At 40.8% G+C, this 25,247-nt stretch overlaps 1 protein-coding gene across 5 annotated transcripts in view; it reads left to right on the top strand.

The window, feature by feature from the left end:
* Nucleotides 1-25,247, top strand: part of EPHA6 (EPH receptor A6) — a 1,236,911-nt gene that overhangs the window by 281,670 nt on the left and 929,994 nt on the right. For all 5 annotated transcript variants that reach the window (XM_073616994.1, XM_073616989.1, XM_073616991.1 and 2 more), the window contains exon 3: nucleotides 13,684-14,347. In XM_073616994.1, coding sequence (XP_073473095.1) covers nucleotides 13,684-14,347 — 664 coding nt within the window. The remainder of the gene's footprint in view (nucleotides 1-13,683; nucleotides 14,348-25,247) is intronic.

Raw genomic sequence — 25,247 nt, 5'->3', positions numbered from 1 at the left:
AAGACCTAGGTAACCCAACAGGCCCGTACCGCCTAACCTTCTGGAAAGCTCTACAATTACACCACTTCCTCCACTCACTTCCAGAACCACACAATTTCGCTCTGGAATTAACTCCATTTGAGGTACTCTGTGCTGAGGAATCCCCATTGGCCCACATCTTATCACAAACGTACGCATTACTAAACACACCAAAGACGCAACCCCACTTGACTTGCCTAGACAGGTGGGAAGAGGATCTAAAACATACCTTCTCTCCCTCACAGAGGACCCGGATCATCTCCCTCTCCCTCAGGTCATCGCTCTGCTCTAAAGTACAGGAATCCAACTTCAAATTGCTCACTAGGTGGTACATGACGCCATCTAGACTTAGAAAAATCTACCCGAATTCCTCTGGTTTGTGCTGGCGTTGCGAGGAGGGAGAGGGAACCTTGATACATATCTTCTGGACCTGCCCCAAGATACAGACCTTCTGGAGCGAGGTTAGGCGAATCACACAAAAATTCACTGACTACGTAGTACCAGACGACCCCGCATTCTTCCTTTTCCACCTGTCTCCAGTACCCATTAAGTCTTATAAAAAATCACTTACCCGACATCTCCTTAATGCAGCGAAAGGTTGCATTCCCATTCTATGGAAGCAGACCTGTCCCCCCCTTATAAAATCCTGGCTCCGGAGAGTAGAGGAAATTAAGCAGATGGAGGACTTGATACTGACAGCACAACATAAGCAAGAGCTATTTAAGCAGACATGGGACATTTGGAACATGTTCATATTTTCTGATGAGGGTCAACAACTTCTGACCTGACCCCTCTAGTGGCGAACTCTCAACTGGAATTAATGAGAGCTCCCATCCGCCGCCGTGTCCCCCCCCCCCCCCTAATTTCCTTCTCCCCCCCCTTACTTCTCTCATTTTCCATCTGCCCCCTTCTTTATCTCTCCTATATTCTATAAGTGCTTTAGTTTCTTCCTTCTCCCCCCCCTTCTAATGGAAAGTGAAAAGTTAGGTGGGGACCACCACTATTAGGAACTCCCACGATGAACTGAGGACTGCCATGGAATATACCTTAATGGTAACTAATGTACATGTACATAACGGTTATGCTTGTATATCTACAGTATCCTGACCTGTATACCGCTCCTCTACGAATAATATATGTACCATGGTTTGTTCCTCAAATGTAACAATCTGTACTGGTGGGTTTCCCGCCTGTGTTTGGAGTGTAATAAACTTTATATTTGAAAAAAAAAAAATCTCACCACATTCACTAAGCTCTGGGGGCAAAGTGCAACTTCCCTTGCAATATTGAGCAGCCTGTTTATCTTTAGAAAATGAACCCCTATGTGTCCAAGGTAAATGCCAAAGCTTTTCATTCCCTTACTTTACTTTATTTTATAGCAAGTTCTGGTATACTTAGTTTTTTATCTGTTAAAGTCTATTCCATAGCTCATTCTGGAGAGCATTTGGTAGTGTCCTTTAAAAGGTAAGTATTCAGCACATTGTTCTTGACAGATAGCTCTTCTTTCTTAAAGATTTGAACACAGTTTGTGGAATCAGAAGCCTGTAGCTTGTCATACTAAAAATAGGATGCGGGGTGTAGAGAGAACGGTGACAAGGAGCACGCTTTGGCTTGCAGCTGTGTACTGACAATCTGAGTAAAGTGTATTTCAAAGCTTTTATGCTCGCAGGAGGTAAATTATCAATGACCTGATGCTGCTGGAACTGCAAGGATGATGAAATCTTTACTTCTAGGTGGATTATTTAGAATCCTTACATGGAATTTTCATCTTCCTGCTTGTGTAGTTTAGGTAGCTTTGTAGTGGGGTTGTATATAACACAGGGATTGTTGGCCTAAGACAGCATTGTCCATAGTTAACATACAGATGATCTTATAATGATTGTTGCTGCATTCATTTTTTACAAAGACCTTTCTTCTACTTAGCAACTATTACATTTTAACACATACAGGCAGTAATAATAAATGTCATCCTGTAAATCAGGGGTGTTCAACCTGCGGCCCTCAAGATGGCTATGAATGCAGCCCAAAACGAAATCGTTAACTTGCAATTTCTTGAAACATTTTTGTAAAAAAATCATTTACACTTAGTGAACGTATGCATCTGAAGAAAAATTTGACAGTTGTCTATTTACTGGACTTTTATGTTTTGTCTTCCCGAAAAAAAATCTTCCACTCTTCAAAATCACGCCTTATTCTTGTACTCCGTTTTTGGCAGCACCTATATGTGTGAGTAACTATTTTCAAGGATAAAGCACAAGGGCAGCATTAGAACCAAAATATCTGATGAGCAACTTGAGAATTCATTGAGAATTTTTACTACATCCATCCAACCAGATAATGATGCGTTAGTTTGTCAAAAACAGTGTCAAATATTGCACTAGCTTTATGTTGTCCTCTTTCACTTTTATAAAAAATTACAGCAATTGAAATTTTATTAGATTGGTAAATTATCTATATCAGTGATCATTAACTTGTTATCTGCCTGACTTGTTCTGTTCATCAGCTCTCCTTTTTAGTTTATTTTATTTATGGCCCAAGATAATTCCTCTTCTTCCAATGTGGCCCTGGAAGGTCAGAAGGTTGGACTCCCCTGTTGTAAAAAATCCAGTTACTAGTTCAGGATGGTAAAACATGGATGTTACACTTTAGAGTGTTCCCATGCAAATTACACTGGACATCAGAGGTGTCTCACTATTGCTTTACAAGCTTTGCAGTGATACAACAATACTATATATATATATATATATATAGATATATATATATATATCTATATATATAGATATATATATATATATCTATATATATATATATATATATATATATATATAGATATACAGTATATATAGATATATATTAATATATATATAGATATATATCAATATATATAGATATATATCGATATATATCTATATATATTATTATTATTATACTGTATGTTTTACTAAAGGATAAATAAAACAATTAAGTGCTTATTTGCTAATGTTATTGTCATGTACCTCTTAGTGCAGCTCGAGATGATGAGAGTGGTCTCTTGCACAATTCATGTCCAAGTACCCCTCATGGTGGAGACAAGGACTGCTAGGGCAGCAGAAGGGTGCAGGTGCCAGGAAGTTGGTTCAGCTAACTTGCACTTGGAGATGCCTTGGTTGAACAAGCATAAGCAAAGAGTCAGGCCACAAACTAAGTTTGATAATAGCCAGGCAGATAGGTACAGAATCATGATCAGAATCCAGGCCAGAGATAGGCAGGGTCAGCAACGTGCTGGCAGTGGGGTAAAACATGTTTTAACAGATATATGAACAGCTATAAAAAAATAAATGAAGCTCTGTATTCATTATAATATAATTAAATGTATTTTTAAAAATGCAAACAGTATAAGTACCTCAGTGTGACTTGATATCTGCCTCTTGCAGCTTCTGTACAGCATAACTCAAACTGTAAAGGTGAGAAGCAACACAAGGAGCCAATCAATTGTGCTGCAGTGCAGCTATCATGCTAATGGCAGAGAGTGACAGAGAGATGAGCCCAATTACTGTACAGCATCTTCTTTCACTGTCTAATAATAGGCTGGGGGAAGGTTAAACCTGGACTATACTCACCTAGAATCCAGCGATGCGCTGTCCCTGGAACTCACTGCCGACTGCTGGTATCTTCAGGGTCTTCTGGGTTTCGATTGCCTCTAGAGGTGGGCTGAGCACCCCCCTTCCTTAACCAAACCAGGCCACATGCCCTCAACATGAGGGGGGGGCAATGTCACCTGGTGGCACACCCTCTGTGACATCACTGACCTTACCTATATAACGACTGTCAAACGGCGAAGGAGGAATTCGGCGGTCAGCTGTCAACACTGTTTTTTATGTTTTATTTTTTTAATAACGGAATTGTCAAAAATTGTCTTTTTATTACTTTTTGACACTTTTTTGGTGAATGGCTAGGGTACCCCCATACTCATTCACATTAGCGATCAGGGGGGGCATCCAGATTCCGATAAGCCCCCTGCCTGCAGACCCCCACAACCAAACCCAGAGTTGTGGGGAAGAGACCCTCATCCCCATCAACATGGAGACAAGGTGCTTTGGGGTGGGGGCATGTGGCCTGGAATGGTTTGGGGGGGGTGCTCACTCGCTTTCCTGACCTGCCGGGCTGCATGCTCGGCTAAGGGTCTGGTATGGACTGGTGAACTTGGGGGGGCACACCGTTTTGTTTTTTTCCTTGTACTATTTTTTTACCAGCAAATGTTTTATTTTTATTTCATTCACTGAATGTGCAGCGCTCAGTGCATTGCAGGGCATTCGGCGTTGGGGAACGTCCTGCAAATTCAGGTGTTCCCCAAGCTCATGCTCAGGCTGAACCATTCGCACAACCTTACTGAACTCTGTCATTGGCCGGGCGGAGATGACGTCACTTCCGCACATGCTGAATTTGTGCAGTGAGTTGCGCTTTTGTGCATCTTACTGTACAGGGACAGACAAGCTGGTAAGTAGCTTTAACACAGAAGAGACAAAAGATGCAATTATTTAGTAAATAAAAACTGTGAAATACCTTTTCTCATCAGCAGTATATAGCAGTCTTGTGACTTCTATCAGAGTCTGGTTGAACCTTGTAGGAGGAGTTTTCATTCTCCTCTGAGTGTCCTATGAGGTTGCATGACCTCTGACCCTCTGTCTGGTCAGTTCTGATTGGCCCTGTGCCGATTACATGCACCCTCCCCCCCAAAAAATATCTCTAGCAATACACACCAAACTGAGCATGTGTAGAGTGCCCCCAACCCTCTGTACTATCAGGAGATAGAATTGGGACTGTGCAAGAAAGGGGAGGATTAGAGAAGACAGAATCAAACAGCCTTTTTACACAATGCGCACGATTAACCCCTTAGGTTCCACAGGAGTATAACAAGCAGCTTTACTGCATATACAGCCTGATTTTATTGTTGTGAGTTTAGTAACACTTTAACACAGAATCCGGAACACAGTACAATTATCCACTAAGCTGCCATGCTCCAATTAGTTGAGCTTTAGCGGGCAACCTGTGACCTCCAGCTATTGTAACACATTGGAGCTCAGCACCATAGCTTTGTCTCCCAGACCCTTTATACCGGTACTCTACACATTCTGATCACTTGAATGGGCCATTGGAGGCTGGATTTATGAAGCGATGTTAATCTTTAAGTCACCTTCTTATGCCATTATTTAACAGCTCATTTATTTGAATTAGCCATAAGGGCCACATTTACAAAGGCCGGCTGGGAGGAGTCTGATATTTTACTATAGAGGAAAGTGAGTGAGATAGTGCTAAGCATTGCTCTGTCTCAGTTCATCTAAAGAAACCTGTGCTTAATAATTATAATAACATACATGGACTGTAGTTTATCTCTTGCAGAATATAAACTGTATCTTATAATCCATCTATAACATATGGGGCTTTAAAGCAGTACTCCTGTAAGGTATTAAAACACCAATTAATGCAGCTTTGATTAACTCATAAATTTACATTCAACTATCAAGGGATCTCTTGCTTGTGTAGATCTTAAGTTTTCTTTGATTGTAACCTTCACTTCTTCATTTGTTCATTCGATTTATGACAGGTCTACTTTAAAAACAAGCCAACAGCATCCTTACTTCTGGCCGCACAGGTTTATTTTAAAGCCATAGAAATGACAAAACTGACCACAGCATAAGTGTTTTTTCTCCCAGTGTTGTCTATTTAGCCAGATCTAAAAGAGCTTCAGAAAGCCAGTAATGAGTCAGTTGGCAAGCTTCCACATACAATAAGTTAACTGACAGCTGGGCGACTTGATGGTTCTTAAGATCAGTTTTGGTATAATGGTTCTTTGCATCTGCACTAAAGTTGCTCCATTGAGACAATAATCTGATAAATATGCCCAGATGGCTCTTAAACCATTGCTGAATCAGTGTCCCTCACTGCTAAGGTCACCATAATTGGTGTATATTTACAGCTAAAACAACTTTCAAAGCAGTGGTGACATTTTCCTTGGCTCCTTGAGATAAGTGCTTGGGTAATGTTGGTTGTCATAGTCATATAGATTAACAAAATAGTAAGTCGCTGTTTTGCTGTTATCTTAAATATTTCCCGACAATTTATTTTCCAGGAGCTGCGGCATCTTAAGTGCCTTCTATTACTCATTCCACCGTAGCTACGTCCCAGAAAATAACTACTTTTATCTTTGTATGCCTGTTGCCCACATTTAATTAATTTGTAGGCGTTGTGTCAATGGGCTAAACACAAGCAAGGCTTAGTTAAATCTTTTAAAGGCATTTTGCATAGTACAATTACAAAAACATTGAGAAGAGTTTAACCTTAAAAATATTCTGGTGTGCGGCAGCAAAGCTGACATTTGAGTTTAATTCTGATAAATAATATAGCAGCTGAGCTATTTGTATGTGCAGCTCACCAGACAGGAAAGCAAAAACAGTGTTAATGACTTAACAGGTTGGTCTGGGTAAAATGATATTTCATTTACAGGTGGAGTGTTGTGGGCTGGCTTGTCAGTTGTCTCCTGTTCATCAGTCCTGGATTTTTTTTCAGTCCAATTTTGGAGAGTTCCTGTCCAAGTGTCCAAAAAAAGTTTTCTTCAAAAATCTTCAAATCCACAAACATTAACGTGCATATGTGCAATAATATTCCATAAAGTGACTCTTGTGATGAAAAAATCCTGGTTGATATGAGGGTGACTTTACGCACGTGCTCCCCCCCCTGTGTAATTGTGCTCACCTCAAGCTATGTGACCGCACAACTAAGTTTGGTCCACATAAACTTTTGAGCCACTCCTGGGCTCTGAGTACAGATATATTCAGCAGGATCCCACAGTAAAATCCAGAGAAGAAATCCTCAATGTTAAAAATAGGAAAGAGGGTGGTTAGTGCATTATCGTTTTGTTTGTAAATTTATTCAGAGAAAATAACATTAGGGTACTCACATTTCATTGGTGCTTCCAGCGCACCAAACTATAAAAAACATTAAGTACAAAAATCCTCTCCCAAGTGGCTTCAAATCTTGTGTGTGTCAGTAGTTTGCTCAATTGAGCATGAGACTGTATCCTCCACCGTCCTGGCCCCTCCCCTACATGTGACGACACAGGGCTAATCACGTGTCATCACATGGCTAATCTCAAGGCAGGTGTGCAGACTTTGAAACCCAAGAGTAGAGAGTTCACCATTGGAGGCCATGTTAGAAACTGTGAAATGACCTAAAGTGATATTAAAGGCTATCTTTTTTTAAATAACAAACACATCATGCTTACCTGCTCTTTGCAGTGGTTTTTCACAGAACAGCCCTGATCCTCCTCTTCTTGGGTCCCTTTCTGTACTCTTGGCCCCTCCCTCCTGCCGAGTGCCCCCAGAGCAAGCAGCTTGCAATGGGAGAACACAAGCAGGCTCATTCACTGAGCCTGTCCATTCAAACACAGAGCCAGGGCTTGGTCCCACCCCCTCTCTATTCTCATTGGCTCACTGGCTGTGATTGACAGCAGTGGGGGCTAATGGCTCAGCCAATGAAGAGGGAGAGTCCCCAGAGAGCCAAGGCTCTTGTGCACATCGCCGGATCAAAATGGGGCTCAGGTAAGTATTGGGGGGGCTGGGGGGACTGCTGAACACAGAAGGGTTTTTTTTTATCTTCATGCATGAAGGTAAAAAAACCTTGAGCCTTTAGAATCACTATCTACTTAAAAATAAAATCATTGTTTGGGGGGGTTACTAAACGTTTAAAGGCAAATTCTAAACTTTTTAGTGACTTCTGAAAGCCCCCAATCTACTTGAAGCACTGAAATACTCTGGTATCTTGAGTTTGATGACTTTTGGCAATGGGTGGATCCTGCATAGAGCAGCTCCATGTCATTATGCCATTCTCTGCAGCATTCTAGGTGGGGGTGGAACCCAGCGTCATTTAACTTGGAAAATGTATGGTGCCGCATAGCTGTATCAATGAGACTGTGAAAGGAAGCACCAGAATATGGCAGGAGCTGCTTTTTAATTTTTAGGAGTTTTCTTCTTTTTTTTTGCACAAGGAGGAATTGGGCTATAAGATGGACATATAAAAACAAATCAGCTTGATGTAAATGTAACAGAGTTTCTGGGGGATGATGTGAGATAACCCCTACCTTGTAGCCATTACATCCTAATGCTGTAGCAGCTCCAGGGTAACAGGGGATCTTCAGTCTTTGCTAAGTGCTCGCCAATCTCTAGGCGTGAGCACTGTCACATGACGGGGGCAGTTGACGATGTCACTACTCAATGGTGGCTGTAGAGGAAGAAGAAACTGTGAAGGCGTGCAGATAACATGAGTATTAGTGGGTCATTGGGGGCCCCATTGCAGAAGCACTATAATTTTTCCTTACACAGGCAGAGGTGACAACATCTCTTCATAGTAACTGAAACAATCATTCAAAATATACTTTTGTGAAAATTATATTTCTTCTTCAAGCACATTTTGTAAGCATCAGTAACTAGACTTTACTTTACATAGGCTATTCCCCACTTCAGTCCATCGTGAATGCTGCCAGGCTCATCCACCTTACCAACCGCTCCGTCTCTGCTACTCTTCTCTGTCAATCCCTCCACTGGCTTCCACTCATCCAACACATTAAATTCAAAATACTAACAACAACTTACAAAGCCATCCACAACTCAGCCCCCAGCTACATCACTAGCCTAGTCTCAAAATACCAACCTAATCGTTCTCTTCATTCCTCCCAAGACCTCCTGCTCTCTAGCTTCCTCGTCACTTCCTCCCATGCTGACCTCCAGACTTTTCCAGAGCCTCTGCCATCCTATGGAACTCCCTATCCCAATCTGTCAGATTATCTCCTACTCTGTTTTTAGACGATCCCTGAAAACCTATTTAGAAAAGCTTATCATGCCCACATATAACAACTATACTTTGATTTTCTCCATCAGCTCATCCCCCACAGTTAATACCTTTTGTATCACTTGACTCTCCCTCCTAGATTTTAAGCTCGAACGAGCAGGACCCCCTGATTCCTCCCATGTTGAATTGTATTGTAACTGTACTGTCTGCCCTCATGTTTTAAAGTGCTGCGTAAAATGTTGGTACTATATAAATCCTGTATAACAATAATTCCTGCATAATAACTAGACAGATATTGTTTTTTTTTTTGTTTTTTTTAATGTATTCTATCTGACTTCTGTAAGAATTACAAGGTTACTTTGTAGTGTGGAATTTTTATGTGTTTTAAAGGGTACCTGTAGCAAGAATAGTAGCTGCTAGAGAACACAGCTAGTGGCATTTATTTTCTGGCACAGTTATAAGCATTTTCTGTTCCACTTTGCCTCGCAACACTCTCACGACCGACATGCAAATGTGGCTGGCATTCAGCATATGATAATTATGTAGTTTATGTTTTTTGGCCCTTAAGGAAATTCTAGAAGAAACTCAGTTCAAATATATCATAAAGATATAAGTCTTGGATCAACGTCAAATGTAATAACTTCATTAAAGTTCATTATTACTTTGAGACCTATCAATCTGTAACTCATTTATATTTTATTAGTAGATCACTCAATACTTGTAACCTTTTAGGTATACCATCTTTGTTTGAAATATATATATATATATATATATATATATATATATATATATATATATATATATATATATATGTGCTCTGCTTCCTCAGCCTTTATTTTCAAACACACCTGGCAGAGGGTCCTCTGTGCTCACAAAGTCCTTTTCTTTTCATTAGTTATTCAGTGTTGCTTGGTCTACACAAACTGCTATGTCAGGTTTAGTAGCTGCTGCCACGTTGAAACACCCACCTGTTTTATGTATCTCTTGAGGATCCAGTATGCAAGACCATTACACTTGAGTGCTCTTAGGTTGGTCCTGCAGGACCTAATGTGATACAAGGTCATCCTCTACTAATGCATCTTTCATCTGTATTATAGAGAATGCAAGAGAAGACAAGGGACTCACAAATTTTCAGCATAAAGAATATGTTTCTGTCGGAGCAGGAATAGAGCTGTAAACTAAAGCAAGGAGCAATTAAAGCAGACCTTTCACCATTGACTGCTCTTTCTGGCATTCCGTGTTCTCGCCTATCTCTTACATAATCTATGCAAGAGAAAGGGCAGTGCATGATAGAACAAGATATCTAGGGGTTATACTCTCTGGTACTTCCTTCTCTTGGCACCAAGTACATACTTACAGTAATTTGCTTAATGGTTGATCCAGCCATGGGGTAAGTGAATAACTACCCTCTTCTTCTACACATGTCAATGTGTACTCCAGTGTTCATGAGCACCTTCGGTGTGCAAGCAGAAATATACACAGTTGCACACCTTCATGCAAACTCTAAACTATAATTAACTCAGATTTTCCAGATGACAATGCTGAAAGTAAAAGGACTAGAATTCAAACATACTAAGTGACAAAAAGCAGGAAGAGATGCACTGCTACACTGTGCTGTGTTGTTAGGTAATTTGGACAGGGTATAATCCCCAATTCTCATTAAATTAGTAGGTACGATGCCAGTGGGTGTGGAGATGTGACCTCGTGTACATCTTGCGGCATGTATGCATTCCTTGATCATCTGATCGAGGGCAAATACTGCTGTGCAAAATGTATGCACATTGTTTCCCTGGAAGCCCAGTTTCTGAATCTGGGGAAGTAACTGTCAGCACTGAGAAGACTCTCCATACTAAAGGAGAGCCAGGAACATACCCGGTAGGTGCCAGCAGGGGTAGGCACAGAGGAGGGTGGAGACCATGAGGTGCAGGCACTAGAAACGAGTAGATGGGTGACAGCCGGGAAGGATAGAGGGGGAAGTGCCAGGGAGGCTGATCCTGGGCTGGAGCATCCCAATAAGTACGCTCCATTGAGTGACATTGTGAAACCAGTCAGGGACCAGCACTGCTGGAGCTGAGGGACTCTCCTAACTGCCAGGGTAAGAACTCCTCCAGTGAGAGTGGGGTGGGGAAGCGAAGGGAAAGGAAGGGATAGACAGATTCTGGTGGTAGGGGACTCAATTCTTAGAAGGACAGAAAGGGGAATCTGTGACAAAGACCTGAAGCGACAAACTGTATGCTGTCTACCGGGCGCTCGGGTTTGGCACGTCTGGTGGACAGATTACTCGGAGGGGCTGGGGAAGACCCGGTTGTCATGGTCCTTGTTGACACTAATGACAAAGTCAGAGGCAAATGGAGTGTCCTAAAGAATGATTTTAGAGACTAATGTCATGTACACACGGGTGGACTTTTCAACCGAACTTGTCCGCCGGAACATCACCCGCCCCATGCCTATATAAGTCGTTGCGCACCGCTCACATGGCATTACAGCGGGAGAGAGCATCGTGTCAACATCGGAAGAAGAGAAGAGGGAACAAGATGACGGAGAAGACTGGGCCAACGCTAGCAAAAGAGCGGCAAAAGAGCAGAAGATAGAAGAGGAGCCCGGCAGGAGAACCAGAGAGCAGGAGAAGAACCGGAGAGCGGAAGAAGAGGCTGGAGAGCGGGAGAAGAGGCCGGAGAGCGGGAGAAGAAGCAGGAGAGAGCTGAGGAGTCGGAAGAGACCCCCGGAGCTGCCTTAAAAATTTCTTTAAAAACCTGTCTAGTGTGTTTCTTTATCTTTTCCCCCAGGTGAATGGGTAGGGGTAAGATGTACTCCATACTCATTCACATAGGGCAGGGGGCCGGGATCGGGGGGCCTTGTTAAAGGGGGCTCCCGGATTCCGATAAGCCCCCTGCCCGCAGACCCCAACAACCAGGGTTGTCTGGAAGGAGCCCTTGTCCTCATCAACATGGGGACAAGGTGCTTTGGGGTAGGGGGGCCGCAGGGCACCCACCTTCCCCAAAGCACCCACCCCCCATGTTGAGGGCATGCGGCCTGGTACAGTTCAGGAGGGGGGGTGCTCGCTCGTCCCCACCCCCTTTCCTGACAGGCCGGGCTGCGTGCTCGGATAAGGGTCTGGTGTGGATTATGGGGGGACCCCATGCCGTTTTTTCGGCATAGGGGGTTCCCCTTAAAATCCATACCAGACCTAAAGGCCTGGTATGCTCTTGGAGGGGAACCCATGCCAGTTTTTTTATTTAAAATTTGGCGTGGAGTTCCCCCTCAAGATTCATACCAAACACAGTGCCTGGTATTGGCAGGGATCCAAGTCGGATCCCCGCACCAGTGTGAACCCGACCTTAATGTCAGTAATGCTTGTCGCTCATTGGGAAAGGAAAAAAAAATTTTCCTTTCCCAATGAGCGAGACAGCTCGGCGCTGGCTCCCGCGACGGGGTTTGCAAGGTGTCAATCTTGCCGATAAAAGTGGTGAGATTGACTTCCTTTTCTAGTCCCGTCGTACGTCATCACGCTCAAAATGAACGGACTTTCAACGGACTTTAGAACGGACTTTAGTCAGTTCGTGCGTGGGCAAGTCCGTTTGTGTGTAAGTCCGTCAGAAGTCCGTCGGAAAGACCATCGGACGTTTGATGCTGAAAAGTCCGCCCGTGTGTACGCGGCATTAGGAGCTAAATTGAGGAAAATGACCCCCAAGGTAGTATTCTCAGGAATACTATGGGTACCTCGAGCCACACCAGAAAGGCAGAGGGAGATTAGGGAAGTAAACAAGTGGCTTAGGAGCTGGAGTAGTAAGGAGGGGTTCGGGTTCCTGGAGAACTTAACAGTCGGTCACCAGTTCTATAGAAGGGATGTACTGCACCCAAATAAGGAGGGTGCAGATCTGCTGGGAGTGAAGACGCCGAAAAGTTAGAGGGGTTTTTAAACTAGGAGATGGGGGGGAGGGTCCAGAGGTAGAGATAGCCAGCAATGAACATATTCCAGAGGGTAGTATTGGGGGCATTAGTGGTAGGTTAACTAAAGCACATAAACCCGAGGTAAGTATAATAACGAGTCCTATTTGCAATCTCGGAACACCCAATAAGAGGACAGTATGTGACAGATGTAAGCGGACTTATGTCCTTCTATACCTGCCCATCTCTAGTCCGATCAGTCCATCTGCATCTGCCCACCCCTAGTCCAGGTCCATTCAGGTCAACATACCTGAATGGACCTGGAGATGCACAAATATAGGCATATGCAAGTCCTCTTACATCCGCCTACCCATATGGATGTATTACTGTATATTTTGAGATGTATAATCACAGGTCAAAACATGAACAGACAGACCACTTGTGTCTGCAAAATATTGCTTTGCAAACATATCAGAATGCCCTCAGGAATGTTGTCAGTGGTTACTGTCTCATTGCCCAACAATTGTTCTTCCTGTTACAACAGTGAGACTGATCATGTGATTGTAGCAGGCAGACCCTCCCACTAAAGAAGTAGGACATGACTGAGATAAATGAATTTGTTTTTACATAATAGTAGTAGGTAAACTCTACATGAAGATTGCTAAAATCTTTACAATTTATTTCATTTGCATGGATAGGATTTGGAACTTTTTCCTATCAGACCACACTATCTTGGAAACTTCTGCCCTTTCTATAAATTGTTTTCTAATTATATCCTGAATCTATTACACTATTTTCCTGTATATAGAATTGCAACTTAATCCAGTTTATGAAATTGATGTAATATGTGTATGATAGCTCTTTTAAAAAATTGTGTCCATCTTATACTGTATATTTGATTCTGGTGAATATGCTTTTAAATTCTCATAATAATACATTTTAATTCATTTGCAGTGGGATGCCATCACAGAAATGGATGAATATAATCGGCCTATTCATACATACCAAGTATGTAATGTCATGGAAGCAAACCAGAACAACTGGCTCAGAACCAACTGGATCTCCCGGGATGCAGCACAGAAGATTTTTGTGGAGATGAAATTTACTCTCAGGGACTGTAACAGCATTCCTTGGGTGGTGGGGACTTGTAAGGAGACCTTTAACCTCTACTACATGGAATCTGATGATGCCCATGTAGTAAAATTCAAGCCCAATCAGTATAGTAAGATTGATACTATTGCTGCTGATGAGAGTTTCACACAAATGGATTTAGGAGATCGCATTCTGAAATTGAACACAGAGGTCCGAGAGGTGGGGCCTATTACCAGAAAAGGGTTTTACCTTGCATTTCAAGATATCGGAGCCTGTATTGCTTTGGTGTCAGTACGTGTCTACTATAAGAAATGTCCATACATGGTGCGCAACTTGGCTATGTTCCCAGACACTATTCCAAGGGTGGATTCATCTTCTCTAGTTGAAGTTCGAGGGTCCTGCATCAAATATGCAGAAGAAAGAGACACCCCCAAACTGTACTGTGGAGCTGATGGTGACTGGCTTGTACCACTTGGACGCTGCGTCTGCAGTGTTGGATATGAGGAAGTGGATGGAACTTGTCATGGTAAGTGATTTTTGAAAAAGTCTTTGTTTTCTCAGCTAATGGTAAATACATTATACTGTTAAGTACAGCATTGTCTTCTTAAAACTATCACATGTTCTCAGTTCCACTCAAATCCAAGAATAAGGGGTTTATCGTATTCAACTCAAGCAAAAACTTTATTTTTTATTTTTTGAATGTAGAAGATTTTAAAACCATAATCAGGTTTTTAATGCTTTCTGTATGCCCGAATGGAAGATTTCTTTTTACTTCCTGTCTATTGAGTGTCACGCAGAACAGGAAGTGAGGGAAAATCCCCAGACCACAATGAAAACAGATTTCTAGTAGAGTGAGTATGTTTCAGAACATTTGACAGGATGAACATAAGGCAGATTTTTCTTCATTGTCTTGAGGGAAGCATACAGCATTCATTCAACTCTAAGAAAAAAGTTTGAGGTGAAGTTGTTCTTTAGAGAGCTACTGACACTTTGCCAATTCACGGCAAAGTGACTGACTGTCTGAAGACAGCCAACCCACAGGGTAGCTATACTTATCAAGCCATGCTCCCACTGCACTTCCGGAACTTGTGGAACTCTTGTTAACATAGCAGGGCTTCTGGGTTTGAAAGAGCATGTGATATTCCCCATGTGACAGTGCTCAGGCCTTAATAGGCAATCACCAGGCCCAAATACTGCCACGCGGGGGGTTGTAACGTCTAAGCTCCAAAACCAGCTAAGACAAGCTAGGATACTGCAGCAGCAAGGCAGCGAGGGAGTTGGACTAAGTAAGTTTAAAAGCCTGTAGCGTTGAGGTATCTGCAGGCACTGTTACTTTAACTTAAATCAACTAAGTGACTGATGATAGGAAATGGGCCAAGACAATAAAATCATTCCTTCTCATTCATGTAGTCAAGATTGTCAAGAATGTTTCTGGTAATGTTGGTGTGTATCACAAATAGAGCCTAAATAAGCAGTCATTCATTTTTGAGAAGTCATTGCTCTGTTTTGCAGCATTATAATAAAATGTTGGTTTAATTTCACCCAATTCATCACAATCCTAAAGGTTGTTCTATATTGTTTCTTTCCAAGCTCAAAAAAAAAAAGCTGTGCTTTTCAGTTGTTGCAGTGATGTGAGTTATTATTTTGTACAATAGTAGATATCTCTAAATTTAAGCTATATGCATAATAAGCTAGCATTTTTAACACATATGCAATTTTTAAGATATGTTTTGAGGATTCAGAAACAGACGTACTGACATGTAGAATAAAGGCATCAAAAGAGACAGCTTGGCATAGGTTTTCTCCACCTGGCAAGTATCCTCACCACTTGATCTGGGCAAAAGGTACATGTTCACTGTCCATTTTTTGTGGCACATTGAACCCAAACATTAGGTGCTAACTCTTTCCTATTGTTTCATTGGCTTTTGGGAGAGCATTGGCAGAGCAGACGGAACAGAGTATGCAAAGTATTAGGACTAGATGTTTTATACATTCATTGCCAATGTGAAGTTAGTCTAATGTGAAAGGGTAAGATTTGATCTGATTGTCTTTCCAATACCTTTTGTAACTATATCAGAACTGGTTTGAATCTGATTCAGAGTTTCTCATAATGGAAAACGTTTGCTAAATATTGCTCTTTATAGTGATTGCTCTCTCTAGATTTAAAGTACAACTAAACCCTCCTATCCTTTTCAACATAGGAAGCTGCCATCTTAGCCTCTGTCATGGTGCAACACATGTGATTAGTTACGACAACAGCCATTTGATAGTTTGACAGTTTGGTTGAGAGCACAAGCAAATGTGACAGCATTTCTGGCATGCCGAGAATATAACTGTTTTTTGAAACTTTTAAATCAGTGGGTTTATTTCTGCTTTAAGGATATCAGAAACATTGACTTATTATATTTTTGTTGTTCCTTTTTATTTGATTTTTTGTTTAATTTTTATTTGATTTTTGTTTAATTTAAATACATTCTTCTTTTTATTAAAAGAATTCTTCTGATTTGTGAGATCTGTACTACAGAAATATTTTTCACTGTCTTGTTATTATTGTTTATATATGTAGTTGGGTCTTGCACTTTGTGACATTATGATCCCCACACCAAGCTTGCTTGTCAGATGTTGTTTCTTTAATCATTTGTAAGGTCATGTTTATTGGTGCAGTAATGCTGTCCATTCTCTTTAGTCTCCGATGCCTCTTTTCCTTTTGTTTCCAGATAAGAAAGCCTTCGTCATTGATTGTGTGTTTGTACTATATGGCAAAAAATGTCTGAGTTTAATTGCAATTCTTTCCAATGAGCAATCTGGTTTTATTTCTAAGATTGATTGTGTACATTACACTTAGGCCTCATGTACACTGCAGCTGATAAATGGACATTTAAGAGCAGTTGGGCATTTTTTTCAGCAGCCCCTGAACTCTCCTCTATGTTATCTTATCTGTACATGTACACAGAGTAGTTTATAGTCGTTTAGAGGCAGTTGAGTTTAGTGGCATTTTTTTAAAGCAAAAAATTGCGTTTAGAATGGAAGTTTATTGGCATTTGGAACGCCAAATGCTTGTACCAGCGTGCAAACACGTTTATATGCGTTTTTGTTTATAGGCGTTTTTATTGGGGAAATATTTCTGACCATTTGCTATATGGAAAAAACAGACTTTCCAGAACCATTGTATATTGTGGGCTGCAAGATGGAGAGAGAGCTAGAAAAAGAGAAAGAGAGAGAGAGAGTGAGTCCTGCATTGTAGGCATTTGGGAGGTTATACTGATAAGTACAATGTGTTATCTGGAAAAAATGCTTCTAAACAAAAATGCTCATGAATGCCGCTAAACGTGCATAAATGCGGCATATAAAAGTGGCATAACTTGTTTTTAAATGTTGGTTACTAGCTGTCAAGTTCCAGCGTTTAGAAGAGGTTTTCAAACGGCCTGTGTACATGAAGCCTTACTCTAATCCAAACACAGACTAGTAGATGTATTACTCATATTGGTTCTAGTGTGGGCTGATGTGCATGACTATAGTACTGATTAGACATGTGCATTTGTTTTCGTCCGAATGCATTTTCGTCCGAATTTCGGGTATTTTCGTTATCGTTTTAATAAACGATAATGAACGTGCAGAATCCGAAAACTGAAAGATCCGACATAAACAAATGCTTTGTTTTCGTTGCGAAAACAGTTCGATATAGATAGGAGATTCGACATGACGCTGACAATAGCGATCTGTGTCCATCGAACCTGTGGTCGAATGTGCCTAACCTTAGCTCTATTAGTCCAAGATTATTCTACATAGAGAGAAAAGATTTGACTTAGAGAGAAAAGATTGGACATTATAGAGACAATAGCAGAAAAGGTCGAATGTGCCTAACTTAACTCTATTAGTCCAAGATTATTCGATATAGAGATAAAAGATTTGACATGAAGATTCGACGAAGCAGTCGCCGCGAGCGGACATTTATGGTCAGATGCTCCTCCCATAGGCTATAGAAGAATTCTAATGTTGGTTGACTAGTAATAATAATTAATAAATATAATTATTACTAGTGTCATACAACATTAGAATTCTACTATAGCTTGTAGGCGGAACATTCGACCGGAAATGTACGATTTCGGCGTTGAAAAGTTTAGCTGCTCCGCCGAATCTTCTTAGAACATTTGACAGACACCATAATGGGGTGTACACACGGTCGGACTTTTTGGCTACAAAAGTCCGAAAGCCTGTCCGACAGACTTTCGACAGACTTTCGACGGACTTTTGGCGGACTTCAAACGGACTTTCTAATGACTGGACTTGCCTACACACGATCACACCAAAGTCCGACGGATTCATATGTGATGATGTACACCGGACTAAAATAAGGAAGTTGATAGCCAGTAGCCAATAGCTGTCCTAGTGTTGGTTTTTGTCCGTCAGACTAGCATACAGACGAGCGGATTTCTAGGTCCAGCGTAAAGATTTGAAGCAAGTTCCAAATCTACAGTCTGTCAGATTTGCGACTGGAAAAGTCAGATGAAAGTCCGGGGAAGCCCACACACGATCGGATTGTCTGCCGGATTTGGTCCGTCGGCGTCCGTCGGACTTTTGTAGCCGAAAAGTCCGACCGTGTGTACGCCCCATTAGCCTTCAGTGACAGATTCGACCTTAATTATTTTGGATTTTCGGACGAATGCATTTTTTAACTAAACAAAATAAATAAAAACGAATTTCGGGAGTAACTAAATAAATGTATTTTTCAGACGAAAACTAAATTCCGAAACGAAATATTTCAGTGTGCACATGTCTAGTACTGATATTCAATTGTAAGCTATACAGAGGCACGGACTGATCCAAATAGATCAGTCATTTTCTGTAGAATGTGCTGGGGCAAATAAATACATTAATATAAATAACAAATCTAACTAAATGTATGTCTACCAAATTATAGGGTGTGCAAAAAAATCCTCTCCAAGTCAACTGTGTACATTAAAAGGATTTTCCTGAACTCTATTGTAAATAATTACTTGTTTCTGCTGATATTGAAATAGGCTATATCAATCTACATGCTAAAGTGTTTTAAATTATACACTATATTACTAAAAGTACTGGGACGCCTGCCTTTACATGCACATGAACTTTAATGTCATCCCAGTCTTAATCTGTAGGGTTCAATATTGAGTTGGCCCATCCTTTGCAGCTATAACAGCTTCAACCTTTATTGTAGCTATCTGACCAAAGATGAATCTCCCAAGTTACATTACTGGGAAAACATGAATTACTGGGAAAACCCTGGCTATGTACAAGAATTGTGCTGACAATCCTGGAACCTTCACCTTTAAAAAACAAATCAGCAGGTGGCATATTTCTCATATTGCTCAAATTTTGGCCTTCAGCCTACAAGAGGGGGGAGGGGGGAAGCAATCGATTTCCCCATCCATGCTAATAATGTGGATAGAGGGTCTCTATTGTATTCATATAGCCAGGGTTGATGGTGCTGTCGAAAACTGACTGCCTTTGATAGAATGCAGTCACTGTTGGACTTATCATTTTTCACCCAACTCAGTTGATATTTAAATCGATATTTGTGGAGCCAGTTGGTGCTAGCAAGGCCACCAGTGGGTCAGTTTTGCTCAATTCAAGCCACCTATAGGAGCCTTTAAATGCTTGCCTAAAAAAACAGCTAATATGGCTGTCCCCATGCACTCATTTATTTACAAACAATGCACAGAAAAGGGCCCGTATAATTTTAATTCTTGCTGATAAGATTATTCTTTTAATCTCCTGACTTCAAATATGTATCTAAAGAATGGAAGACTATTGTTTCCCTTTAACGCTGCTACAGCTGAAACAAAGTCCAAGTTTTACGAGCCCATACACATTTTTAAATGCTTCTAAATTCAGCTAAGTGTTGTTACTAATTCCATATAGCGATGCCATGTTTATTTTAGCAGGTGCAGCTTGTCTTTGTGAATCTATATTTCCGCAGCTGCTCTCTCTTTATATCTGCTAGCAGACAGCTGGATGTACCTGGCACATCTCCTAACTCTTCCCTAAATGGCAAAAGTACAAACAACAAAATATTTCATTTGTTTCCCCTTTATGCTACTGTACGGCACACTACAGTAAACAAATGCACGCCACCAAGAAGCTGAAATATGTTGCCGAGCAAGGGAATGCACTACAAATTAAAGTCCAGTGATTATCTGTAGCATTAAATTATTTTCCCACTGTCGATTTGTCTCGGAAAATATGTTGCTAGAAAGATGTCAGCTTCTTCATGCTGGGAATCTAATTATGAGTGTCAGTAACGCATAAGGAATTTGTGTGTTTATTGAGGCTTGTAGGCATGCTTTGTGTGCAGCAAATAACATCCTCGGTAACTTCAATAATCAAGTCAGGCAGGACAATCCGCAGCATTCCAGCTGTGGATGGTATACAAGTCCCAGTGTTTCTAGTTTGGAGTGGGCTCATATGTAACATGGTTTCCAGTAATACTTCACAAAGAGAAATATGGGGGCTCCTAAAATGCTAATTGACTGGCTGTAATAATGACCATTGGTCTTTTTGAGTACCTCTTTATCCATACTTTGTCTATAGAGAAATGCTGAAACTTAGGCACAGTGCCATTTGAGCTTTCACATACTGTAGCCATTGTCCACTAGGTAACAGTAAACTTCTGAAAACAAATTGGGTCTATTGGGTTTATTACATTTTCGGATGGAAACTGCAAAATTATTGTTCAGATCATCCAAGTGTCCATGTCTTGAAAGAAAGAGGAAGTTAGGAACAGAAACTGCCAGCACAAGGGGAAACAATGACTGGACTAGGTTCCCTAGCATTGCTCCTCTCAGGATGTCACATTGTACACAAATACCAAGGAAATGTTCTAGTTCATGTGGACCTCATCTCCTGTGTATGGACAACAACTGAGGCCTTATTCTCATATCCATATTTTAGGTGCATTGCAGATGCAGTGCATTACTGTCCCTGCAGTGCACTGCTGTGCTGCATCCACAAAGTTATTGTTTGCTGCATCGTTGAGGAGATTTCCAGCAACATGTGCATTACATAGGGTTCAAAAGTACTATACAATACCGTGCAAAAGTTTTAGGCAGGTGTGAAGAAATGCTGTAAAATAAGAATGATTTCAAAATATATGTTTTAGTTGTTTATTTGTTTATTTTTATCAATTTAAAAAATGCAAAGTGAGCAAACAATCAAAAATCAAATCAATGTTTGGTGTGACTACCCTTTGGCTTTAAACCATCACCAATTCTTCTACACACACGGTTTTTGAAGGAATTCGGCAGGTAGGTTGTTCCAAACATCTTGGGGAACTAACCACAGATCTGTGGATATAGGCTGCCTCAAATCCTTTTGTCTCTTCATGTAACCCCAGACAGACTCAGTGTTGAGATCAAGCCTATGTGGGAGCCAGACCATCACTTTTTGGACTCCTTGTTCTTCTTTACACTGAAGATAGTTTCTAATTACATTGGCTACATGTTTGGGGTTGTTGTCCTGCTGCAGAAAAAATTTGGGGCCAGTAAGACGTCTTCCTGATGGTATGGCATGATGGATAAGTATCTGCCTGTATTTCTCAGCATTGAGGACACCAATGAACCAAAGTTTTGGGTCTGCATTTCTGCAAATAGAGTTGGAGATTTGGTCAGGATCAATGGTGTCCTCAATGCTGAGAAATACAGGCAGATACTTATCCATCATGCCATACTGGGAAGCATGTGATTGCCCTCAAATGTATTCTGCTGCAGGACAATGACCCCAAACATACAGCCATGTCATGTCATTAAGAACTATTTTTGATGTAAAGAAGAAAAAGGAGTCCTGGAAGTAATGGTTTAGCCCCCACAGAGCCCCGATCTCAACATCATCGAGTCTGTCTGGGATTACATGAAGAGACAGAAGGATTTGAGGCAGCCTACATCCACAGCAGATATGTTTTTGGTTTTCCAAGGTGTTTGAAACAACCTACCTGCTGAGTTCCTTCAAAAACTGTGTGCAAGTGTACCTAAAAGAATTGATGCTGTTTTGAAGGCAAAGGGCGGTCACACCAAATATTGATTTGATTTGGTTTGAATTTCTCTTCTGCTCATTTACTTTCCATTTTGTTAACTGATAAAAATAAACTATTAACACTTCTATTTCTGAAAGCATTCTTCATTTACAACATTTTTTCACACCTGCCTAAACCTTTTGCACAGTACTATATGTAAAATGCATACGGAGAGCCTAAAATGCACATCACACATACATTGCACTGCACCATATAGGTGATAACATGGCCTGAAGTTAAAAGACAAGTCTTACTGCTGGTAATCTCACAGCCCCTTGCCTTACATTATCATTATCATTACATTATCAGATTTTTTAAAAATGGAGAACAGTGAAAAAGGACCTAACCAAAAACATTTTTAAATAGTTTTCAATGAAAGATGCTTAGAACTGTAAATATTACATGGTAAAGCTGAACTCCAGCCTTTTATTTAGTCTTCAACAATTGTACAGGCTCTCTTGTACTGAAATAGCTTACTCAGATCTCAAAGCACACTGTAAGCGTCTCACAGTGTGCACTAGAAGTTGCAGCAAGTCAAATAGAGCCCATCTCATTTTCTGGTTGCAGTGCATGCAGCGTCATCTAGCCCTTTCCTACTCAGCCTTACTCTTCCTTACTCTGCCCCTTACATTGGATTTCTGTTCTTTAAATAACAGTCTCAACATCACTGGTTTTAAAAAAGGTATATGATGAAAACAGATTTTATTTAAAAATATCATTAGCATGTTCATGGGCGTGGGGGGACCAGGAAATGTAAAATGCTAGCACATTGAATTTCAGCTTTAACATTTTTGTCTTGGTATCTGAATGTGGGAGATCTGCTAATATGCAAATAATATGAGGTCACATACCAGACAGTCAGAGTAATTTGTTGTTTTTGCCTTCCTTGCTGTGAGATCAGTAGGAGTTAGTGGGAGGCATGTTATGTCTGTATTCTACACTATTATCAGGACTGAGGCACAAAGCACGGGAAAACATGTTGATTTATAAGAATGATTATTTTTTCCCATTTCAAGCTTCCTTCCTTTCATTCCCTACTACCATGACCACATTGCAATCTTTGGTGCACTTCTACCCTTGGAACCTCATCTTTTTTGTGGCTCCATACCTGGAATGCATACCAGAACTGTATTAGCCACTCAACAGAGTGCTATCAGGGTCTGCCATTTTGCTATAATGTAAGGAGGGATGGTCATTTTTTTTAAAGCCTAGGTTGACTTAGGAAAAAAAAAAAAAAACATAATAAAAAAAACACAGACACATTTCTTACTTACAGTGTATGTCCCTTGCACTGATGTAACCTCTTTTAGCAGAAATCCTCCTCCTCCATAATCCTCTGGTGTGGGAGGTGAAGAGGGGGGTGGGGGGAGTGGCTAATAGAAATAAAGGAAGCTGTCACAGGCTCTTATCAAGGTTGCCTGACTATGCCCACCCTTTCCTTTTCTACGAATGAAACTTTCCCAACCGTTTGGTAATAACAAGTAATATCGCCTCCCTTTTGCCTGGTTTACCACCACTGCGCCTAGGGTTGCAACGTGAAACCTATTCTAAAGCTGCCACTTTGAAGGTGAAAATACTGTAAATAGAGTGTTTTTCTAAAACAAAAATAATTAAATGAAATGACTAAACACAGTGGCGCTAAAAGCAAAAACTACCTTCTATATGTGAATTTTCCTATTCAGGAAATCTGGTGAAAAATAATATATATATAATATATATAATAAATCCCCCAAGTGACAAAGCGATGTTATATATAATCAATCATAAGACATATCAAAAATTGTGTAATCAAAAACAACTAGTAAACAAAAGTCCTTAAATGGTAATTTCTTCTTATGGCTTCCACCACACCCAGGTGTACGGTGATCCCACTCCCTATAGAATTGCACTCACCGACTTTCAGTGCCCACACTCTCGTGTAAGGCTCAAAAGCTTTCTGACCGCATCAAAGGGGTCACAATGGCAATCCACAAACCAGATGTGCAAAGATCGTTCCACATGTGAAATAAAAATAATACTCCAATAGTGCAACAACGTATAACGGACGGTTCAAACTTTCGCCCATTCTCCATTCATAGATCTTGCTTGTGGGGGTCCTAGTAGATGATAGGCTCAGCAATGGCATGCAATGCCAAGCTGCTGCTAACAAAGCAAACAGAATATTGGCATGCATTTAAAAAAGGGATTAACTCAAGAGATAAAACGATAATTCTCCCACTCTACAAGACTCTGGTCCAGCCTCACCTGGAGTATGCTGTCCAGTTCTGGGCACCAGTCCTCAGGAAGGATGTACTGGAAATGGAGCGAGTACAAAGAAGGGCAACAAAGCTAATAAAAGGTCTGGAGGATATTAGTTATGAGGAAGGTTGTGAGCACTGAACTTATTTTCTCTGGAGAAGAGATGCTTGAGAGGGGATATGATTTCAATTTACAAATACCGTACTGGTGACCCCACAATAGGGATAAAACTTTTTCGCGAAAGGGAGTTTAACAAGACACGTGGCCACTCATTAAAATTAGAAGAAAAGAGGTTTAACCTTAAACTACTTAGAGTTCTTTACTGTAAGAGCAGCAAGGATGTGGAATTCCCTTCCACAGGTGGTGGACTCAGCAGGGGAGCATCGATAGTTTCAAAAAACTATTAGATAAGTACCTGAACGACCGCAACATACAGGGATATACAATGTAATACTGACATATAATTACACACATAGGTTGAACTTGATGGACCTGTGTCTTTTTTCATCTTTTTTCTCATCTACTATGTAACTATGTATATGTAACTATGGAAAGGGAGAAAGGAAGCTGCGCTAATTAATGGAAAGTCCATACAATTGCTTGTAGATAAATTAGTAAACAGTTCAATCTTAATGGATAAAACACCAGGGTGAACCAAATCAAACCAAATGTGCCGCCACCTTAAGAAAAACCTGCTTACCAGCTGGCAAGCAAAGTCGGGCAGATGGCTTAAACCCAGCCAGGATAAATACTAGGGGGGTGGTAGTTGCGCTGTGATGGGAAGGGGGATAGGGAAAGGGGGAAACTACACTAAAGTGCATGTGACAAACATGCCAAGTGACCTAAAGAAAACCATAAAACAAAAATAAACAACACACTGATAAGTGTATATAGTGAACGACTGAAAAGGCACACTGACTAGTGCATATAGTAAACAAATGGAAAATACCACTAAATAGTGTTAGCATGAAGGGAGAGTGGTATAAATCCCATGGAGGTGAGTAATGCACATGATGAAAGGGGCAATCAAACTAATGAGATATTAAAAACAATAGACAATAAGTGCATAAGACACTAGGTGCACAAATGGACAAATAAATGATGGATAACAAATGGTCTCATTCATAAACGTTAAAAAATC

The sequence above is a fragment of the Aquarana catesbeiana genome, linkage group LG02 (assembly GCF_042186555.1).
Source record: "Aquarana catesbeiana isolate 2022-GZ linkage group LG02, ASM4218655v1, whole genome shotgun sequence".
Taxonomy (NCBI): domain Eukaryota; kingdom Metazoa; phylum Chordata; class Amphibia; order Anura; family Ranidae; genus Aquarana; species Aquarana catesbeiana.
This window is presented reverse-complemented; position numbering and strand designations above follow the sequence as displayed.